We start from the raw sequence: 22,855 nt of genomic DNA on the forward strand, positions 1-22,855 counted from the left end.
AAATGTTATATCAGATAAAAATACCACGAACATTAAACGGCCAAGGGGAAAATTTCTTAATTTTTTATGTGATTTCAAGCCTCTACATACCAAATTTCAGCTTTCTAGGACTTTTCACTTTTGGAACTATCCTAAAATTTTTGACTAGAGGTTTTGAATGTCAATAAATCTGAAACCATAACGGCTAGATAATTGATACACCAAAATTTCAGCATTCTAGCGACAGAATTTACAGTTATGCTACCCCCATCGGAAGGGGTGGAGGGGGAAAATTTCAAATTTCTTAGTTTTTCTGTTGTTTATATGCAATTTCTAGCCTGCACACCCAGTCTTCTAGGACTTCTGGAAGTGCCCTAGAATTTTTGAGTAAAGGTTTTGAATGTCAATAAATCTGAAACCATAAAGGCTAGATAATTGATACTTAGTACATTTAATATGTCTACCAAGGACATCTTATCCTGAAAATTTCAGCATTCTAGCGACAGACTACAGAATATGCTTCCCCCATATAAGGGGGTTTAGGGGGAAAATTTCCATTTCTTTTAACATTGGGATTTGAGATCGGTATGTACCTAACTTGCCACAGCGGTACAAGAGTGGAGAAAGCTGGTAGAGAGGCGCGAGAGGTGCAACAGATCGACGTGATTTTTGCATGAATATAGTTAAAGACGTGCAGAGTGAGTTAAGCTATTTTTATTCCGGAAATTTAAAAGAGTGCTTACGGGATTTTTAACAACCTAAATCTACGCGGACGAAGTCGGCGGCATCAGTTATTGAATATTAATGCTAACTCGGGTGCAACAATATCAATTAATGAATTCACAACGTTAACAGAAATGCCTCACGGTCTACGGATCATTTGTTTTCTTATTATTAATTAATTTAAAGTGCATTATGCTCGGTGTGGCACTACTGAAAGCCATAAAGCAAAATAAGAAGAAGAATTTATTTAAAAGCTTTGATAACGTCAGTGCAGCTAACGTGACTGAATTTAAACATTTTATTACATTCAGGCACGTTATCCTCCAATAGTGAGAGAGCGGCGGCTGGTGAAGAGTTCAAAGATTTTGTGGTAGATAGAACATGAACAATGAACCATCGCATCATTGGCTCCAAAAACACGTCTCTAAGGTTACCCGTAACCATTGTGCGGTTTGACCTTGGATGGGTCGGTTTTCATAACGTAGTGACTGCTTACATAGGTACTCTTTAGTCTTTATCCTCTATTAATCTGTGCTCTTTGGTTTTCACCTAGCTAGTCTATAGCTATATGTTATTGGTCTGTGGTCTATAGCTCTCGTCATATAGTATATAGTAGATAATCTATGGCTCTCGTCCTTTTATCTCTCGTTGGTTTTAAAAGTTTTATTATGCTGTCAAAAAGTTTCGCTAAATCTTTTTATAAACTATTCTAAAGTGTATTTCATGTGTAAATTCTAAGTTAATATGGCTTTCGTAAGTTTTGAAAGTTTAGATGACGAAGTTAAAGAACTTCTACAAAATTATAGATATAAAAAGGCTACGGCGTACGAACCGTGTACACTAAAGAACTTCAAAGAATGTTTGATCGGACTCCACGAGGTAAATTTTTGTGTTAAATGGGCAATAAAGTATCTTTTTAAAGAAAAATATTGAAACTATTTAGTTCGTAACTTGTTGAATTGGAACACAATTATATTTTCGTAGGAATTGGGCCTTTTCAATATAGATTATATCTTTAATCCTCACACTGATATAGAGAATGAAACACTGTGCCCAGAGGCCCTCGTCAAGCTTATAAATTCAGTGTGGACACTCTTGCAACACCACAAAAATACTACGGAAAAAGCTGATAGATTGGTGGAACAGAATCATATACTTGAACAGAATAACAAGCAGTTAACTGTAAGCACTTTTATTTTTTATTTCTTGAATTTATTTTTCTATTTTTAATTGATAATGTGCAATAATCATGTAATTGTAACTGTTTGTTTCCATAAAAATAAATTAATTAAATCAAATCGTAGGTAAGTGTTTGTATGCTGCAAATATAGGTTTTTTTGCTATCAAATATAATGTGAAGGTTGTTGATATAAAAAACAGTACTAGCTTGTAACCATGAATCCTTTTTTCTTTCATTTAAAAAATTATGACTTTGTAGGACTCAGTTATAAGGTTGAAAGAAAAATTGAATTCAGAAAAAAATGAATCAAAAGCATGTGTTGCGTCAGCACAAAGAGTGTCTGATCAATCAAATGAAGTTTATCAAAAACTGCTTGACACTAGAGCAAAGTTGAGCCAACTAACCAAGCAAAAAGAAACCAACGACAAGTGCCTAAACAACAAGATAGCAAGACTTCAGCTTCAAAATGACAAGTTGCTGGATAGAATAAGAAACAAATCTGGTAAGGATTCAACAGGTTTATGTGTATTAGACCATTACCAAAAGTAGTAATTTTAGTTGACAAAACATACTGTTTCAAAGAATAAATCATTTATTATGAGTATCCAGCCAGCTTTTCAAATACAGATCAAAACCAAAATTTAATTAGTTATTTCATGTAAGACAACTATACGTCTTAATTCCCATTTAGAAAATAGTGAGTCACCCTTGTCCGCCGGCCTAACCACGCCCCCCGACCAAATCAGATCGCCTAAAATTATAAAGGCAAGCTCACGATGAGCACTTAAAGGCATACTTTTGTACCCATTATAATATTGTAGTCTTTGGACTTTAGTACGAATTGTGTTTGTATTAAAATTCAAACAATTTTAATTTTGTAAAATTCAAACAATTTTAACTCTGCTGTGTATTCACCTTTACTATGCAGTTGCACTGATGACTCACTATTTTCTAAACCCGAATGGACCCTAGTGTATTTTATGTACCTCTGTGACTCTACCACCATTTTGTCTATAACTTTTATTATTTACTAGCTGATGCCCGCGACTTCGTCCGCATGTAATTAGGTTTTTTTAAAATCCTATGGGAACTCTTTGATTTTCCGTGATAAAAAGCCCATGTCACTCTCCAGGTCTTTATCTATACCCATGCAAAAAATCCCGTCAATCCGTTGCACCGTTGCGACGTGATTGAAGGACAAACCAACAAACCAATAAACCAACAAACAAACACACTTATAATAAGGGTTTATAATAAGGGTACTGATAAAATTATAGCTCTAATGTAATACTCCTCAAACCCTATCCATTATGATTTTATTTTAAATTAATTAGCTAATGCCTGGTATGCATTGCAACGCCACTTTGTATTGTAATTGTAACACTGACTATTGTACCTTAATGATACTATGTTGGAAATCTTCCCACAAGTCCCAGCAGCAACTGTAAAAAGTCATCATAATCACAGATGGTATAGGAATGCAGAAGGGAAAATATATTTAACATACATTCTCATTTTGATATAACCATTATATAGATAAACCCAAACAATTATGCAGGTGTTAAGAATTAGTATTGTAGAAGTTTTCCTTTCAAACTATAATATTGTTCATCAAATTAGTTTCAAATAAATCAATCCACCCATCAAAATATTTAGGGTTTCCCTGAGTAGATGTTGGTTCAAGTTCTCCATGTACCTAAAATTGTAATTTGTCAATTTGTTGTTAAACAGGTAGCTACACTCCATGTGCTGATGTATGCAGCTCAACATTGGTGCAACTGAAGGAACGTGAGAGGAAACACAGAGCCCTGATAGCCCAGTTGCAAGCTAGTAACCAAGATCTTATTAGAGAAGTTTTGGCTCTGAAGGAGGAGATTGTGCTTGAAGGCATAAGCAATGTGAAGCTGGAATAATAAATTATTTTATGGCGACAAGACCCATGGGCCACAACCCACATGTCAAATTGTAGTATGTTCTATGTCATGCTCCAGGCACACGTCTGATGTTGCAAGTACAATATCCATTACCCAGGCTTTAAATGTTAACAAATTAGTTTAAGAAAATTAAGGCAACTAATGTTACCAATTAAGTATTACCTATGATCAATAATTAATTGATTAGCATAATTATTGTTCGTAGTTGTAAGAACTGACTGATCTCATTAACTACAGTATTATTAATACTAATCATAATATGACACTTAATTTTAGTTCACTAGAATATTTAAAGAATTGTCAAGTTTTCCATAGTCACTAATGACTACTAATAATGACCATTGATGTTTCTGTGTATTGTTAATACATTTTTGAACCATTTTTTGATAATAATCAATAAAAATACTTTAGTAATTACATCTATTTTTAATATTTTTTCAACGAAAGCTAGTTGTACTTAAATTTTTAAATAAGGTAATGACTGAATGATTCATAATATTTCTTGACTAGATATATCGCCAATCTAGCATTAAAGTAAAACAGCTAAACCAATTTTGATGTAACTTTAAGTCTTGAGATTTAATTCAGTCAACCTAGGAAAACCAAGTTATTGTTTAACATTTCCAAAACTCAATTTTTACATTAAAAATGTAACAAATGAAAATACCTAGATTTATCTCATAATTAATGATCGTTAAGGCCAATCAAGATAAAATAATCGAGGGTGAAACATTAGAATGTAATAAACCAAGCTAAGTAAGACTTATTTGTTTGGTTCATATATCATATAGCTGATGCCCGCGACTTCGTCCGCGTGGAATTAGGTTTTTTAAAAATCCCCTGGGAACCGTTTGATTTGCCGGGATAAAAAGTAGCCTATGTCACTCTCTAGCTCTTTATCTATACCCATACAAAAACGTCAATCCGTTGCACCGTTGCGACGTGATTGAAGAACAAACCAACAAACACACTTTCGCATTTATAATAAGGGTACTGATATACCTAAGATATTAATATGCTCGCCAATATTTTTTAATGAAAAACCAGACAATAATGTGACGTAGATTTGTTAGCAAAGTTTGGGCTGAGTACGTTCATAGAATTAATTACGATTATATTCGCTAAGGCCTGCGCCTTCCGCGGACACGCGCCGGTCGCGGACGTAAAGGCCGATCCGTCGTCGTCGTGACAAACCGCTCTGTTGAATCATGCGCATTTTAATATTTGTGATCATTTCGTTATTGACTAGCAAAGAGCGCGCGCGCTTGTTTTAATTTAAATTGCCGCGTTATCGTACATGTTTCTACGACTCTGATAAGATCATTACATCACTGAGTGATAAGAATCGTCAAGGACCGATTTGTCTTACCGATGATCAAGTCGTTGCTAAAATTCGATATGCTACGGTTGTAGTTAAAACGAGTGATAAAACAATAGCAGTTATTGTTTCAACTGTGAATTGTGATTTCTGTGTGACCGGTTGCTTTTGTCGGATGCCGTGGTGCGCGCCATGGGGACGGTGCCGAGACTGAAAATAACAGTAGTGGGCGACGGTATGGTCGGGAAAACCTGCCTGCTCTACGTGTACACACGAAATGAATTTCCTAGGGAATATGTACCTACAGTGTAAGTACCTTTTCTAGTTAATACCTACCTACATATTATCTATAGTGAATTGCAGCTATAGGGCAATGGGTTGGCTGCTGCGCTCTAACGAGCGTGTCAAAATTAGCAGGTTGATGCCGTAACATAATGTTATCTCTGAGTAGGCAACGTAATGTGTGTCGGTGCATTGCTGATTTTCCGAATGCGAGTACGTTCCTAGACATACGAACGCTCTAGGCGCTCGTTTCGAATAAAATATGTATGGAATTATGATACATTTTCCTTTAGTGAATCCACTGAAATGTTATCATTTTACGTGACTCAGTCGCATTGTGGTAAATACCAAACACTGAAAATTTTCCTTTAAAAGTGTGGAAACTAGTAGGTGAACTCTATAATCTTTATCAAAAGCTATCTTTATCAAAAGCTATGGGTACTAAAAATACCTGGTACCTACCTTTCTATTGTAAAAGAATTTTAAGAATGTTCGAAATTGAAATTATTACAATAATACGATAATAAATTATGACAATAATGCTCAATGGGACCCATTTAATGATGGGTCTATAATACTGGTTCGGGAGTTACTGAAATACGCTGAGAGCCATTACATGAATATGTCATTCAATGTTCTCAGCGTACATATTCAAAATCCTTTGATCTTTGATCGTTTTGTATTTTATGTCTTTTTTCTTGTACCTTTATTTGTATTTAAATTTATTATTAATCATCTAGTTAGTGTAAGTGGCACTGCCGTTCTAATTAGATATAAAAGAAATAAATAATAAATAAATAAATTACATGACCACCCCTTTTAGCCCTTCAGGATTCAGGAACGAACTGGATACCTACCTACTCCAAAATAACTGAAAACTTAAATTAGGTACCTACATTACTGAAATTAAAAATACTATCTTTTGCCCGTGACTTCGTCCGCCTGACAATTTTATAGCCTGTAGTACCTACTGGAGGATAATGTAGCTATCTATCGGTGATTTTATTTAAACATCGGATGAGTAGGTATTTAAAACCTTCTACATCCAAACTTACTACAGTTTATCTCTTTATAATATTAGTGTAGATAATTATATAGGTATTTACTTAGCTGTTTGAAATTTACTTCATAGAAGATGAGTAATACGAACACGTCCTAGTTCATTGACGACATGCAATCTCTACATCTCGTTAAAAAAAACTGACCAAGTGCGAGTCGGACTCGCGCACGAACTGTTCCGTACCATTATACAACCCATAAACAACCGTTATACAAAAAATCACTTCATTTTATTACTACAGCCCAAACCCCTATTGGTTCGATTTCCGGCTTTGAAAAATTGTGAAAGCGTTTCTTCGCTGGGAGCCATTATAGCAATTTTAATAATAAATAATTAACTAGGTATTAGGTGATATTAGATACAGTGTACAATCGGCAAAACGTTGAAATCGGATTGGAGTAGGTATCAGATAATGACAGAGAGAGGAAGTTCCCAGGAAGAGAGACGAAATCAAGTTTTTGTATCTATTAGCAAATTGGGTATTCCTATACAATGCCTTAGTAGTATAATAGTGATAGAAGGCTGAAGCCAATATTATCTTGCCTATTTTCGAGCCATATAAGCTACCCATAGTTATTACACTATACCTACCTAAGTAGACTGCGTCATTTCTATTTTGCTTACCTGTCTTGCGATGAGTTCATGGACATATCTACGTACCTAATTAAAACCATAAATAGTAAACTAATTTATATATGCCTATCTACCAATATACAGGGTATAACCAGAACGCAAGAAATAGTGGTGATAGTACCTACTGATGATTACTGATATGATAGGTACCACAAAAAAACGTAAATAAACATATAAAAATCCTGTAATTTTGTAAAAGTTTACGATATATTGCAAATGAAACATCTGACTGACGCCAGAGGTCAACGAACAAATGCCGCATCGTAGGCGTGGCATTGACCCGAGTTTGCACGCTATACATTACGGGTTTGAAAAATACTAAATCACTAAAACTACAAAATGAGGCAAATGGTTATTGGTATTGGATTGTGTTTTGGTAAAAAGTAAAAGTAAAGGTAGTATATCAATAACGCTAAGTTTTTGCTAGCGTTCTGGTTACATTCTGTAGGTATAGAATGTAGGGGCCTCCGATTCTGAAAATTCTTTCACTGATAGATCTACGTTATCTCCGAGTGTTACCAATAGGTACCTAGGCTATAAATTATTTACACTCGCAGAGAAAGTCACGAGCAAAAACTAGTTGTTAATATGTTCGTGATCAACCCATCGCCGGCTCACTACAGAGCACGGGTCGCCTCTCAGTGTGAGAAGGGTTTTGGCCATAGTCTACCACGCTGGCCAAGTGCGGATTGGCAGACTTCACACACCTTTGAGAACATTATGGAGAACTCTCAGGCATGCAGGTTTCCTCACGATGTTTTCCTTCACCGTTAAAGCAAGTGATATTTTAATTACTTAAAAACGCACATAACTGAAAAGTTAGAGGTGCGTGCCCGGGATCGAACCCCCGACCTCCGATTGGAAGGCGGACGTCCTAACCACTAGGCTACCACAGCTTCACTAGGCTACCAATGTTAATATGTTATACCGAATCAATTAATGGATGACTAGGTACTAACTCTTAAAAGATTGCAGTGTGTGAATTTGAGTCACTATATCCGGTAGTAAATGTGTTCACTGTGCAATTACGAGAAGATAGTTATTGGTAATGGGCGATACATTAGTGCGAAGCGATTGCACTATTTATAAAGTCAAATACGTATCGGCATTGTTGTATTGTCTGTATGTCGTTTCCACTTTAAGAAACGACGCACACAGTCGGTATAAGTAAGTAGGTAGTCTAACTTCCTTATGATCCATCTCTGTGCCATATTCCGAGATCCTACGCGTTTTTGTAGTCAATGACCGTTGCCGATCGGTATCTACGCGTATATACTGTTGCACAAGGTCGTCTGATGTAAAGCGTACTAACGAGAAAATACCGCACCTATATTGATAAGGGCATCGTATAATAGGGCTTGTATTAAGTTTATTGATATACTTATTACTTAGGTCCCAGTAACTGATACCTACATTTTATTGATTCATAATGTTTATATGAATAGGTATAATATTAGACATTCTTAGTCCTGATGATTTTTTTACTAAAAGTCGTCCGTATGAATCATTTGAGTTCGGAATCGGCTTAGCTTATTAATTAATGGTTTTAGATTTGACAACTATTTGGATCGCATCACGGTGGATGGCCAAGAAGTAGAAATGGCTTTATGGGACACAGCTGGACAGGAGGACTACGAACGACTGAGGCCGCTATCATATAATGGCGTAAGTGATCCTTAAAACTTTCAATTTTATTTATATATACGGATTGCCAAAATATGTACGTACCTAAAGATTTTCAGTTGTATTTTTACTATTACATAGGTATACCTACTTTTATATTTTTAGTGTTTGTGAGTTAATGTTAGACAACTCGCTGACTTATTCCACAAATTATCATAATTAATTCGGTCATTTAACAGTGAACGTTTATAAATTATAATAGGTAGGTGCACCTAACCTTCTCGCAAAATCAGTCTATGCATCAATTGGTGAAAACCGTATGAAAATCCCTACAGTATTTTAAGAGATTAGCGCGCATAGACATACAAACTCGGTGGGGGATCATTGTCTTATCACATGTTTTTTTTAAATTTTAAATTCCGATAAAATTTATCCCTTGACTGCTAACTCACCTGGTGGTAAGTGGATGATGCATCACAATATGATTGGTTTTACGCGGCACTTTTAGCGCGGGGGCTGTGCGGGTGTGCGGGGCGTTCGCTCTCTGATTGCCATCTCGACTTGTCGCGTACTATAGGTGTACGTTAAACGTTAAGCTTAGTGCTAACGTCAAAGTTGTGATATTTCAATCCGCTCTTTCTCCTACAACTGTGATTTCTAGTTAGTAGAAAGCGATGCCGTTTTGCCCATTCTAAAAATGTTGTGTTTACCTAATCCAATAGAAAGTCACTACATACTGATAACCTACTTCTACATTATAATTAATAAAACTTATATTGTGATCGCTTAAGAAATATTTTATTATTATTTTCTTTTCAGACGCACTGCTTCCTCGTGTGTTATTCGGTTGGGAGTCGATCGTCGTATGAAAACGTTATTCATAAATGGTATCCTGAATTGAAACACTTCAGTTCTTCAGTGCCAATTGTACTTGTAGGTGAGTTGAATTGCAATAATTCACTGGCCTCTACCATTACTAGTACGCTGGACTTGCGATTGCCGACCTGTTTTGAAGCAACTTGATTTTCGCCATTTTGGCGCTGGCAATGAGCGTCATATTATGTGCGTCGAACTTTGAACTAAATGCTAGTGATGAGACATCTTTCATCATAGTGTCAACGCGAAGAACATTGCCTATAGTTCTTAATCTAAGAGATCAACTGACTTAGTGTCAATTTTTATTCCCGGTAGTCTCGGTGGGGCGCTTCGAATCAAAATAACTGCCATTTTGTGTGGCACACCTCTTCCAGCGTACCTACTTGTATTTATGTCTGTTTCAGTGCTACAATAGTTTCTATACGATTTTGCATACACCGTGAGAACAGTGAGACATCAAATTGGGACGTAGATAGTTCAGACATTAGAGTATTTTCCGTTTGCTATAGGTAATCCATACTAATATTTTAAATACGAAAGTGTGTTTGTGTGTTACTTGATACTTGACGTTTCATGACCTATCCGCTTAACTGGTTTTGATGTTTGGTACAGATACCTATAAAAATAATTGCACCTTGGAGATGGACATAGGCTACTTTGTATCCCGGAATAAAAAAGTTTCCACGGGATTGTAAATGAAAAAACGAAATTCATGCGGGCGAAATCGCAGGCATTAAGTATCTAGTAGGTATATACAAGTATGGTCAGGAAATTCCTAGTGTAATAAAATGGACAACACGGTAATTTGCGCCTGTTGCCTAAAGTGTTTGCGTTAATAAGGATGAACTTGTTTAGGGTTGAATACAGAAATGATTGGCTCAGTGTTTGTTTTTTATGAGACTCGTTAATTCGTTATTTATTATACCTTGGCTGTCGCTTTTTATAGGCAGCAAAAAGGGTTGTTTCTGCCTTTACGCTTATAGCGCCTATTCCTAAGGGCTGTCCAATACACATTGGCCTAAAGCATTTGGCGAATGACGGTCATTGTGTTGAAATTCGCCTTTTGCCGATGCATTGGCTGAGTGCGTTGGGACAATGCAGTATGAGCCTAAATCATAGTGTTGATCGAGGCCTTAACCAGATCCTCTTATGAGAAAAAACCTCTTCCTCAACTTGAACCCCGGTTCCTTTCAATTCGACAGTAAGATAAAATTTAAGATGAATTTAAGTGCGACATGGCACGGTGGAGCATAAACTGCTTCATATTCGTGGCGCGGCTCGTGCCCGCCACGTATTGACATAAATCATCCCTTATTGTAATGGAAATAACGGGTATATTTCGTATAAAACTTACGCTTATATTTGACATGAAATTTGACACAAAATTAAAATGGCGCGTGAGGAGTTAAAGTTAAAATTTTCGCGTTACGTGTACCACAATAATATACCGATGATTTTGAGACATCAATATTTCGACCCAGTTGCATGGGTCGTGGTCACGACGCGACGGGACTACAGTGCTGCGAGAGATGAATTTCAAGCTGTCATGGACTCATGGGCAGTAGCGAACTACTTTCTTTCGTGTTCTTTTCGCTGGAACTTCCAACGAAAACTCTCCGCCCCCCATGATCTTACCTAATAATATAATCACTACCCATATTATAAATGCGAGTGTGTTTGTTTGCTGGTTTGTCGTTCAATCACGTGGCAAGGGAGCAACGGATTAACGCGATTTGTTTATGGGCATAGTTAAAAATCTGGAGAGTGACATAAGCTACTTTTTATCCCGAAAAATCAATGAGTTCCCACGGGACTTTTAAAAACCTAAATCTACGCGAAAGAAGTCGCGCGCATCAGCTAGTAATTCATTTAAGCTGCTGGGAGGCTCTAATCAGCTAAGTAGATACCGTAGTAATAATGTCATTTTATTATGTTTACGTATGTAATAAGTTTTTTTTGTTACAGCAACTAAAATAGATTTACGAACTTCCGGTAAAGCTGTTATTACCACACAAGAAGGAAAAACGTTAAAAAAGAAAATAAGGTAACTAGATTTATTTTCATTTAGGTAAGTACGTACTATACGTACTTCCCTAAATCTCTAAGTATATATAAAAATAAATCGCTAAATGTGTTGCTGATCGCAAATCTCGAGAACAGCTGAACCGATTTCGCTAATTCTTTTTTTATAATATTCCTTGAAGTAAGAGGATGGTTCTTACGGAGAGAAAAATTAAAGAAATTACCAAGTTCCCACGGGGTTTTAAAAACCTAATTCCACGCGGTCGCGGGCATCTGCTAGTAAAATAATATAAGTCAAAATAGTACCTACTAGTAACTAGTAGTAGTAGTTGAAGCCCGTTTGTTTGAAGGTGTCAAAATTTGCGAACCACGGGCTAATAGCTATCTTATCTAAGTAGTTTGTGTTGCGTACACGTCACACACAAACGTACAGTACGCGGCCGAAAGTAATGTACATCGGCCTTTACATTTTGGCTCTGTAGAGCGTTGTCTCTGTCACTCATACCTATATGACGTTTTGTCGGTCTCAACGACAGAGACAGTGCTCTACAAATTGGCTATCTCCTTCTAAAGGTCGATGTACATTACTTTCGGCCGCGTACCTACTGTACGAACATGAATTCACTTTTTAAAATACAAAATGTACCTACAGTACGCGGCCGAAAGTAATGTACATAGACCGTAGAAGATAGGCAAATCTTAAATTTTATAATACCGTTGTATAAAGTACCTTTCCACGAGAGATTCCACGGATTCTACAGCTTTTTGATGTCTTATCTAGAGACTTTTGAGTTTAGTTTGCATACAAATTACAGTGATAGATACCTCCTGATTCTGGTGACAACTAGTGTATTCGTATCTTGTGCTTACCACTAATAAGAAAAGACATAATTTAAATTAAAACTGTCAAACCTCGTAACATAAGACGCTAGTCTTGAGCGTTTGTCTAAGTCACCTTGAATTTAAAATTAATTTTCTGTCCATTAAAAAAAAAGAGATGCAGATAATATAAATTTAGTTTAGAGAAAAACATCAACGTCAAATGCCAATGGTTACGTTTACGTAATAATATTTTATTTGCAATACTAATATGAATAACACAGAAACAGTGTAATCTATGGTGTAAGTAAAAAGTGTCGAGTGCTATCGCACGCGCACGCTGGCGGCTGCGTTATCGCTGCCACTATCGCTCGCGCCGATAGTAACCGCCACTGCGAGATACACCGCATGAGAGGAGCCACTGGATGACCGAAATATTTTATAAGCTAATATAATAGTACAGTACAGAAAACAATGTACATTGGCCTTTAGAATAACATTTCGGCTTTGTAGAGCGTTGTCTCTGTCACTCATACCTATATGACGTTTTGTCGGTCTCAACGACCAGACACAGTGCTCTACATACATATCCGTTGTCTCCTTCTATAGGTTGATGTACATTATTTTCTGTCGCGTACTGTACTTAAATACTTTCAAGGCAAGAATGAATAGGAATTTTGAAGGCGAGCGCGCTCCAAATATGTTTTTAAAGATTACATAAATAGTCCGTCCGTCCGTCCGTCTGTTTGTCAGCGGGCTGTATCTTGTGAACTAGAGACTAGAGTCCAGTTTTACAGAATATGTATATTGCTGCTATAACAACAAATACTTAAGTATATTAAAAAATTGCTGCCATAAAAATTTAAACAAATTAAAAAGTGTTATTTCTTGTATGATGGTAGCTACGGAACTTTTCCTGTGCGAGTCTTACTCGCACTTGACCGATTTTTTTTATCCTTCTCATAGGAATATTATTATTTATTTTTCATATTGCAAAAATATGCGAACAAGCTTAAAGTAGGTATAATAAGGATTGTGTGTATTTAGAATAGGTACATACAGATAGCCGCGTACTTACGTACCCACCTATGTACCGGTATTTGACCTACCTATGACATTTTTATGCTTACTGTATATAACTGCAGTCTGGTAAAGCTATTAATTCTGACTTCAAAACTCGACTTTTGTAATGATTATGATATCGTATCTATCTATACCAAACATTATGATTAAATACTTAGGTACCTAAGTACGCGACAGGTCAAGATGGCAATCGGGGAGGGATTTCCCCGCACACCCGGACAGCCACTGCGGTAACCCGGTACGGGCGAGTGCGGGTGACGTGCGGGACGTCCTCCCGCCTCGACCGGTCGCGAACTATACATTTCACCAAAAGACCTATAATCACAGAAGATATAATAGTACTAACGTACTTACTTATAATCAACTTACTTACTTAGTTCATCTTTTTTTTCCAGAGCGGCTCAATTTGTAGAATGCTCAGCTTTGGAGCGAGAGAACATGGACGAGGTGTTCGAAGAAGCGGTGCGTGCGGCGCTGCGCAAGAAACCTGTCACCAAACGCACCTGCCAATTCCTCTGATATTATTTATATTCACGATATCATAAGACTTGAGCCCGGTGCCGCCACATGTGAAGTGCGCAAAAAATACATAATCCATTCCAAGTAATATTATAAACTAACGGCGAACGTGCCTGCCTGTCTATAGGTAACGTTTTCACTGCCCATCAGCTTAACCGATTTTGGCATTTGATACAGAGGTAGCTTGTATCCCTGAGATGAACGTAGACTACTTTTCATCCCGGAAAATCAGAGTTGCTGCGGGATTTCTAAAAATCTAAATCCACACGGATGAAGCCGCAAGCAATCATCTATTACTTAGTTAAATTTATAGGCTTAGTACAATTTGCGTAAAATAAATTAATCAATCTGAACACGAGGCGTATGACTACGCATTCTACAAAAATAAATCTCAGCCGGGCTTTTGTATTTAATCCTAAGTCTTGACCTGCGCAAACTGCCATATTACAACTTTAGATTGGATGACTTGTTTTGCGCGCATTATTTGAGTATAGAAACACTAACGTCAAAGTAAAATAGATCTAAATTGCGCTGAATTAGGACTCAAGTTCGTCCATACACCCACAGCCAGCGAAAGTTATGACTTATATCAAAACTTTAATAAGTGTTAATTATTAGTATTTAGTAGTACCTACCTACTGAATGTACGGCTTTAAAACAAGGGTCCATTTTATTATTAGTTTTAGTGTTTGGATACTCGAAATCGATCGACGTTGTCGAGATGTGCAATGTAGTAAAAATTTAAAAAATGGGTTGCCGTCGCAGAATAGGCGCGAAATGTAGGCGCAAATGGCTTGTTTTGATGCACGCGTTAAGGTAATCGCATACGAAGTGGAGCCCGCCCGCAAGCTCTGAAGCTGTATAAAAAGCGTATTAATGTCGTCACCAGCGGTCGGCTTTGACGTAAACTCCGCTGACGTCATCAATCAACATTTCTGCAACGCATCTAAGTAATTAAAAAATGCGTTGGCTTTTTGCGTATCTTGCGGCTCTTGCGAGTTGCGCCTCCTGCGGGTCATCTTTTCGTATGCGATCACCATTAGGTACGTATGGTCTACATACGTAATCTTATATTATTTATAGTTACTTAATAAAAATTGTGGTTTATCTGGCTTTCCGCCTCTTCGTTACAGTTGCGGTCGCACTTCGTTAATCCGATTGAGTTGAAACTTTGTACAGTTGTTGTCGGGACTTCCGGGAAGATTTCTGTCTTTGTAGGTACCTACCTACTATTAACGTAGAGGTACAATATGTATGTATGGAATCAGCTAGTTTTTGTAACACCGCAAATGGAGCTTAGCTTGTGAATACATGTAGTTGGAAATATATGTATTTGTATTAGTTACCTATTTCTTATTAAAATTAATTTTCCTTATAGGAAAAAAACCAAAGCTACACTGAATTAAATATTAAATAAATAATAATCCATAAGTAGGTATAATTATAAGACGATCACTTTGAAATTGAGATAGGTTTTAGTTGTCATCTCAGTGGTCTCAAGTTTCGGAAACTGGCATACGGTTTTCGCAACTTGTTTCGGTTGACTGCAATCTCACCTGATGGTAAGTAATGATGCAGTCTAAGATGATAGCGGGCTAACCTGGAAGGGGTATGGCAGTTTTTATTAAACCCATACCCCTTTGGTTTCTACACGGCATCGTACCGGAACGCTAAATCGCTTAGCGGCACGGCTTTGCCAGTAGGGTGGTAACTAGCCACGGCCGAAGCCTCCCACCAGACCAGACCAGAAATTTAGAAATTATAAAATTCCAAACCCCTGCCAGGAATCGAACCCGGGACCTGCCACTAACAAGACCACAGCGCTCAACTTACTTGTAACTTCGGAATAAGGCCTAATATATACCTACTTACTCGACTTATAGATTGTGTTGACATTTTTAAAACTACGAATATAATATTATGTACATAGGTACGTATTGCATTATTAATTTATTGGTATACTTCAGTAGGTACTTAACTAGGTAAGTATCGTTAATTATTTTTAACTAAGTATAATAACTGAGCACCGTGCGGTAAAACATTGCAAAAATACTTTTTTAATACTAAGTAATAATAATTAAAGATGCAATATTAAGCTGTTTAATTATTATCATAAGATGCATTTACTTATTTATTTATTAATAGTGCACCCAAAATAACCAAATGACATTACTTATTGGGAGTGAGTGTGACATGTAAGAAGATAACTTTTCACACCACTCGCTCTAGAATGCCTTATTACAGACCTGTTAGCTAAGGGTTAGTACGTCATCATAACATTCCTATGACTCAGCCGAGTTATAATATTGTACTGAAATCCATTACGCCTTAAGGGATGCAATATAGCCGAAGAAATTTCTGTTCCTTACAAGGAGTTTTTAGTTCAAGCTTCTGTCTCGCTTCGACGTTAATTTTATTAATTAATTATTTATTTACTTTTTGTTTCCTTTTTTAATTCATAATTTGAAATAAAAATGTTGAGGGACGAAGTTAGCAGCATCAATTTAACTCCGGAAGCTATTAATGCTCAAAGTGTAATAAACGATTTCCTCCCAGAAACTTCTAAAGACATAGGTACAGTACGCGGCAGAAAATAATGTACATGTACCTTGAGAAAGAGATAGCGGTTTTGTAGAGCATTTTCTCTATCGTTGAGACCAACAAAACGTAACATAGGTATGAGTGACAGGGACAACGCTCTACAAAGCTGAAACTCATTCTAAAGGTCGATGTACATTATTTTCTGCCGTGTACAGTAGATACCAACATATTAAGATTTTGATTTTATTGTCTTGCGAGGTGTGAAAAGTAGAGTATTGAACTTGGGGTAATACTGTCTTAGTCTTGGGCGCCCCTTAACTTCGTGCTTCACTCAGGACTAGACAATACATAAGACATTACATTATCCCCATTCCCCATGTTGAATAGTCTACTATTACAACCTGCATAATATTATACCTAGTTATAAAATGTTATTTCAATGAAATTATGTAAATAACAACCACTTTTAGGTACAGTATTGCATAGCATAGAAAGTATTTACAAGAAAAGATATTTTAAAATTTATATAAAGGTTAATTTAGATCATGTGACATGATGTACCTACCTACTTCTTTAATACTTGCTGCGCGTCCACTATATTTATAATTTGCTACTAAAATTTTATAAACTGTGTCTATAATAATAATATCATGTTATTTATGGTCTGGGCGCACCTTGACTTGAATAGTTCTACCTATCGTATTAGAAATGTACTTATGGTAAAATACGTCTGTACATAAATGATACCTATGTTATTTTTTAATAAACGATAAAATATTGTATAACGATATCTTGTTTGTCTTCAAAGTTGTCACCTATCTACAGATCCTCTTTACCAAGATCTACCTATACAATTATCTCTGCCTATACCTATCCCTATAAACTAAACTCATGTTTTGTTGAAATAAAGCAAAAAAGGCGATCTCAATCAGACTTATTTTTTGTACGCCAGTATGATAACATTACCCCACTTAAAATTTTTTAGAATTAAAAACAGTCAAAATTGTTCTTAATGTAAATAATGATGGCAGAGCACAGATAATCTATGGGCCAAACATGGCCGACAGTGTTTTCACCTGTCTGAGAAAATAATATTTTTAAATTAAAGTTTTACGGTTTTTAGGGCGCAAAAAAATATAGTGTTAATTTTTTTGATCTAATAGGACAAATATTAACCATTTAAGACCAACTTAAAAAAAGTGTCAACTAGCCTATTGAATTATTATCAACCGTCAACGAGGTGGCAGCATAAGCGTGAAACTGTGATAGCCTAGCGGTTAGGACGTCCGCCTTCTAATCCGAGATCGGGAGTTCGAACCCAGGCACGCACCTCTAACTTTTCGGAGTTATGTACGTTTTAAGTAATTAAATATCACTTGCTTTAACGGTGAAGGAAAACATCGTGAGGAAACTTTTGCATGCCTGAGAGTTTCCATGTTCTCAAAGGTGTGTGAAGTCTACCAATCCGCACATGGCCAGCGTGGTAGACTATATGGCCAAAAAACTCTCTTCTCACTCTGAGAGGAGACCCGTGCTCTGTAGTGAGCCGGCGATGAGTTGATCATGATGATGATGAAAGCGTGAAACAAACTTTGGGACGCGTCCGTTAGCCGCAGCTAAGCAACTGCACTGTAGTATGGACGCGGCTTGCGAGATAGCTATCTTTCGGACGTCCGAGTTCTTAACGATAAATATATCTGCGACTTACGTCTGACATCTCGTCAGAGTCGTACATCTGATAGATAGTTTGCACATATAGAAAGAGATTTAAGTCATCTATCTTTAAGTCGCGTTGAAGTTGCGGCTGTAGGCCGTGAACGATAACTCGTTTCAGGTTTTAGGTAAGTAAATGGTACACTTGTTTCGTGAATCCGTGGTTTATTATGCCATGGGAACTACTTAATACGAAACAAAGGCAAGGGGTGCTTATTCTCCAACTCGTCGCCCGCCGCGCCGTGCCGCATATTCCTGGCAGTGAGCGCAATAGCGCAATAAAACGTCAGACAGTACGCGGCCGAAAGTAATGCACATGGAACTTTAGAAGGAGATAGCAGATTTGTTGAGACCGACAAAACGTCATATAGGTATGAGTGACAGAGTCTACAAAGCCGAAATGTCATTCTAAAGGCCGATGGACATTACTTTCTGCCGCGTACTGTACATACTTTTGGCAATAAGTATGTTTGATTCCTAAAATGCCTATCGGCAATGCGGGCACAACGCGCTTCAATGTGCAGGCATCCTTCTTTAGAGGCCCGCAAATCCGCCTCGACTTGTCTCGTGTATGATATGCCTAAAATATTAAACCGGTGCCAGCCACTGTGTAGAATGTCAAGGGTAAAGGATTAGGTCATACAAGTAAATTGCGTGAATGACATCTATTGATGCGTAAATAATAGGTAAACTAGTGCCAACGTAATATTATTACATAGAGGTAATATTAGCATGCCTCTTGGACACACATTATTACCAAGTATGTATACCTACCTATGGCATCGTGATTCGTGAAAGTTGAACAAAAGGTGGCTTATTCCCAATGGTACCTAAGTACTATTAGTCTGTAGTCCGTAAGTACCTCGGAATACGGTATTTTATAAGAAAAAATCTAAAACCGGCCAAGTGCTAGTCTCTCGCGCACCGAGGGTTCCGTACTCAGGTATTTTTTTCGACATTTTTCACGATAAATCAAAAACTATAATGCATAAAAATAAATAAAAACTGTTTTAGAACATACAGGTGAAGCCCTTTCATATGATACCCTATTTGGTATAACTATACCATATATACCCATTATCTTAATTTGTAAATTGGAAATAATTAGGTAGGTATATACTAATTATTTGTCCATTAAACACATTTTAATTTTTTCCAATCATCATTTTAGAAGAATTACTAAAGAAATTTTGGAATCATTTTAGAAGAAGTCCCTCGAGAAGCCTAGTGGTTTGGATGTCCGCCTCCTAATTGGAGGTTGGGGGCTCAATCCTGGGCACGCGCCTCTATCAGAGTTATGTGCGTTTCAAGGAATTAAATATAACTTGTTTTAACGGTTAAGGAAACATCGTGAGGAAACCTGCATACCTGAGAGTTCTCCATAATGTTCTCAAAAATATGTCATCATCATCATCATTATGGTCAATCCATTCCATCGCCAGCTCGCTACAGAGCACGGGTCTCCTCTCAGAGTGAGAAGGGTTTTGGCCATACCTAGGGCCGGTTGTTTCAACAAACTTTGACGGACACGTAACCTTTAAATATGGCGCTAACGAACGTAAGTAAAGAAAAAGCGTTGATTCAGCATCTATTAGCGCTAACGTTCGTTAAAAAGTTACGTTTACGTTAACCAGTGCTGGCGCCATTGGTGATCGTCAAATCAGTTCGTAACTTCATACTTCTTACAAACGGAATATTTTATTTACAAATTATAATGGAATCAATTTAATTCAAAGCTTTTAATGATAGTTTTTTTGAAGATTTTGTAAGAAAGAAAAAGTGTTTAAAATGCGAAGTAGCAATATTAATAACTATGTATATAATTTAATATACTTAAAATGAAATAAGAAAAGGATACGGAGAAGTAAGTTAATTTTTAGGGTTAGTTTCGCAACCAAAATAACAATGTCGAACAGTTTTTTGTACAATGAAGCAACGCACTTAAATTAACAGATGTTAAAGTTCGTCTACGTCCGTTAAATTTTAACGAACGGATCTTACGAAGACCAATGGTTTGAAACAACCGGCCCCTAGTCTACCATGCTGGCCAAGTGCAGATTGGCAGACTTGCCAATCTGCACTTACCCACAAACCCACACACACCAACACAAACCCATGTTCAGTAGTGAGCCAGTGAACAAGATGATCTTGAGGGGCGCGATTTGCTTGGCTTTAGAGTCGTAATATTATGTTATCATGGCGTTAATGCAATTTTTTTTTTAAATTACCAATATAAAGAATGTTTAACAAATCCAATTTAGACACAGCAAAAAACCACGGAGGTTTAAAAAGTGTGTCATTCCGTCTACTTCTTAATACATAATAATATTAAGTATTAAGAAGTATCTTCTTAATTCATAATAATATTATGTATTATAGAAACACTTATTACATTACATTAATATATAATTTAATTTAATATACAAAAAATGGGGATCATTACAATTTGTTAATTCTCAGTGTATTCCAAGGCTACTTCTAACAGTCCTTGTTCTGAGGTGAGGCGTGAATGTCAGCAGCCCTTGGATGAATGATTACCCAGCAGCCTTTGTCTTTTTTTCTGTGGCCCTACCGCGGTTGTTTGACAGCTACAATGTCACGTTCGCAATCATCTCTGATTGGTTAATGCTCGCTCACTATTGGCCACAATGCATTGTTGCAACAAGAATCGCACAAATTCAGCCAATCAGAACAATTGAGATTGTAATGATGATTGATGCAGGTTTTAGACAATCGCCCTACCGGTCTGTGAGCCTTTGTCAGTACCACAGAATACATTTACTCGTCAGCAAGTAGGTACATTCTAATCTAATCTAATCTAAATCAGCCTGTGCTGTCCCACGTCTGGGCAAAGGCCTCCCTCCGATCCTTCCACAATTTTCTATTTCGTGCCTCTTCATAGGTACATTATAATTTATTAATTTATAAATACATGTCAGCATAGAGTAAAGCATAGATTGGTCTCGCTCCGGAGTAAAGTAATATAACAACGTAGTGATTATATGTATACTCTTTGGAGTATAGACCACAGAGTTCATTGAATTGGTATAGACTAAAAGTCAGCAGCTGTCATGTCAGTGAATGTGATTGTCACAGAGTACTTTTAACATATGGAAATAGAGTACTATCTCGCGAGCTAATAGTGGCAACAGCTTAGTAGCGCCATCTGTATCTGACGAATGGAACTAATATTCATAATATGTACATACCTACCTATATATATATATATATAGACTGCTTTATAGGTTCATACCTATACATATAATACATACATATAGGACTGCTATGGAAGGTAGGATTGTGTTCAGATTAATTATTTATTAATATTTGACTCCCTTACAATTTAACATATCATGTAAATTTAAAAAAAATCTATAATAATAATTAATCTGAACACATATTTTTAAATAATAGAAATTTTTGGATTCTAATCTTTATTTTTTACCAAAATTAATCCTAATCACTCTTCCTTATCCTAAAACAGTTTATAAAGTTGCCTGAGGACTGGGGTCTGGTGCCGAGTAGTTTAGTTTCAAGATATCAATATTATGAATCCAGGTCATAAAAAGATCCAAATCTTTTGCACGATTTGGAAATTCATGCAGGACATTTTCTAAACCTGAAAAGTAAAAATATGAGTATCTTAGTATGGTCACAAGTTCATAACATGTTCACTAAATCTGACTCAATTAATCTAATCACATCTAATCTGAGGTCGGGGGTTCAATCTAGGGCATGCACCTCTAACTTTTCGGAGTTGTGTGTTTTAACTAATTAAATATCACTAAACCTGCATGCCTGAAAGTTCTCCATAATGTTATCAAAGGGTGTGAAGTCTACCAATGCGATGGCCAGTGTGGTAGACTATGGCTAAACCCCTTCTCACTCTAAGAAGTGACCCGTGCTCTGTAGTGAGCCAGCGATGTGTTGATCATGATAGGAATTTGGTCTAGAAAAACTAAAGAAATACCTACTTCTTTATTCAAATAAACTTGTAAATAGGTGCTTTCGAATCGTCAAGAGAATCTATCACTGGATCGGAACGCCCAATACTTAAAGAAAAACCTATGCGTGAACCATATTGTCATCAAGTTCAAGGAATTTAATAAAAATTGCATTCAAGGATTAAAGTAGATACCTATGACGGTATTACAATGGCATTTACAAACCTGCAGTGAACCTGAACAGCCTGGAATACAGCCCCTCTTGTAAGAAATGTTCACTAAACTTAACTAGCACCTAACTACAACTATACTGGAGTCCTGTCTCGTAAATAAACACTGGAGTTCTGTCTCAAAACACTGGAGTCCTGTCTCAAAACACTGGAAGTCTCTGTTTCAAACATGGGTACGGAAAACTTAAAATTTCTTTGGTCTCAAAACACTAGAATCTCTGACAGCTTACTTAGCGTGGGTTAGGTTCACTGGTTTGCTAAACGTAGCGTGAAATCACTAAAAACTGGCTTTAAATAGTTACAAAAGGTATTGAAAATAGCAAAATCAGAAAACATTACGACCGCCAGCATAGACCAGGTTGTTTGCCCAATTTCT

The 22,855-nt window shown here is 36.7% G+C and overlaps 1 protein-coding gene across 3 annotated transcripts; it reads left to right on the forward strand.

Moving 5' to 3' along the window:
• The first annotated feature begins 1,333 nt into the window (after window positions 1–1,333).
• On the forward strand, window positions 1,334–17,380 carry RhoL (Ras-like GTP-binding protein RhoL). Of its 3 annotated transcripts, none has more exons than XR_011236681.1 (5): window positions 1,334–1,581; window positions 1,687–1,884; window positions 2,141–2,384; window positions 3,614–5,442; window positions 11,574–11,652. XR_011236681.1 is itself a non-coding variant. In XM_034968001.2 (5 exons), exons 1-5 carry the CDS (start codon window positions 5,327–5,329, stop codon window positions 14,049–14,051), a joined length of 552 nt encoding a protein of 183 aa, XP_034823892.1. In that variant the 5' UTR covers window positions 4,868–5,326; the 3' UTR covers window positions 14,052–17,380. The 3 variants fall into 3 exon arrangements, 1 of the variants encoding a protein (XP_034823892.1); XR_011236682.1 differs by having other exon boundaries at window positions 1,463–1,581; window positions 1,739–1,884; XM_034968001.2 differs by lacking the exons at window positions 1,334–1,581; window positions 1,687–1,884; window positions 2,141–2,384 and adding exons at window positions 8,660–8,774; window positions 9,552–9,669; window positions 13,928–17,380 and having other exon boundaries at window positions 4,868–5,442.
• Window positions 17,381–22,855: the final 5,475 nt, after the last annotated feature.

This window comes from Maniola hyperantus, chromosome 4 (genome assembly GCF_902806685.2).
Source record: "Maniola hyperantus chromosome 4, iAphHyp1.2, whole genome shotgun sequence".
Classification (NCBI taxonomy): Eukaryota; Metazoa; Arthropoda; class Insecta; order Lepidoptera; family Nymphalidae; genus Maniola; species Maniola hyperantus.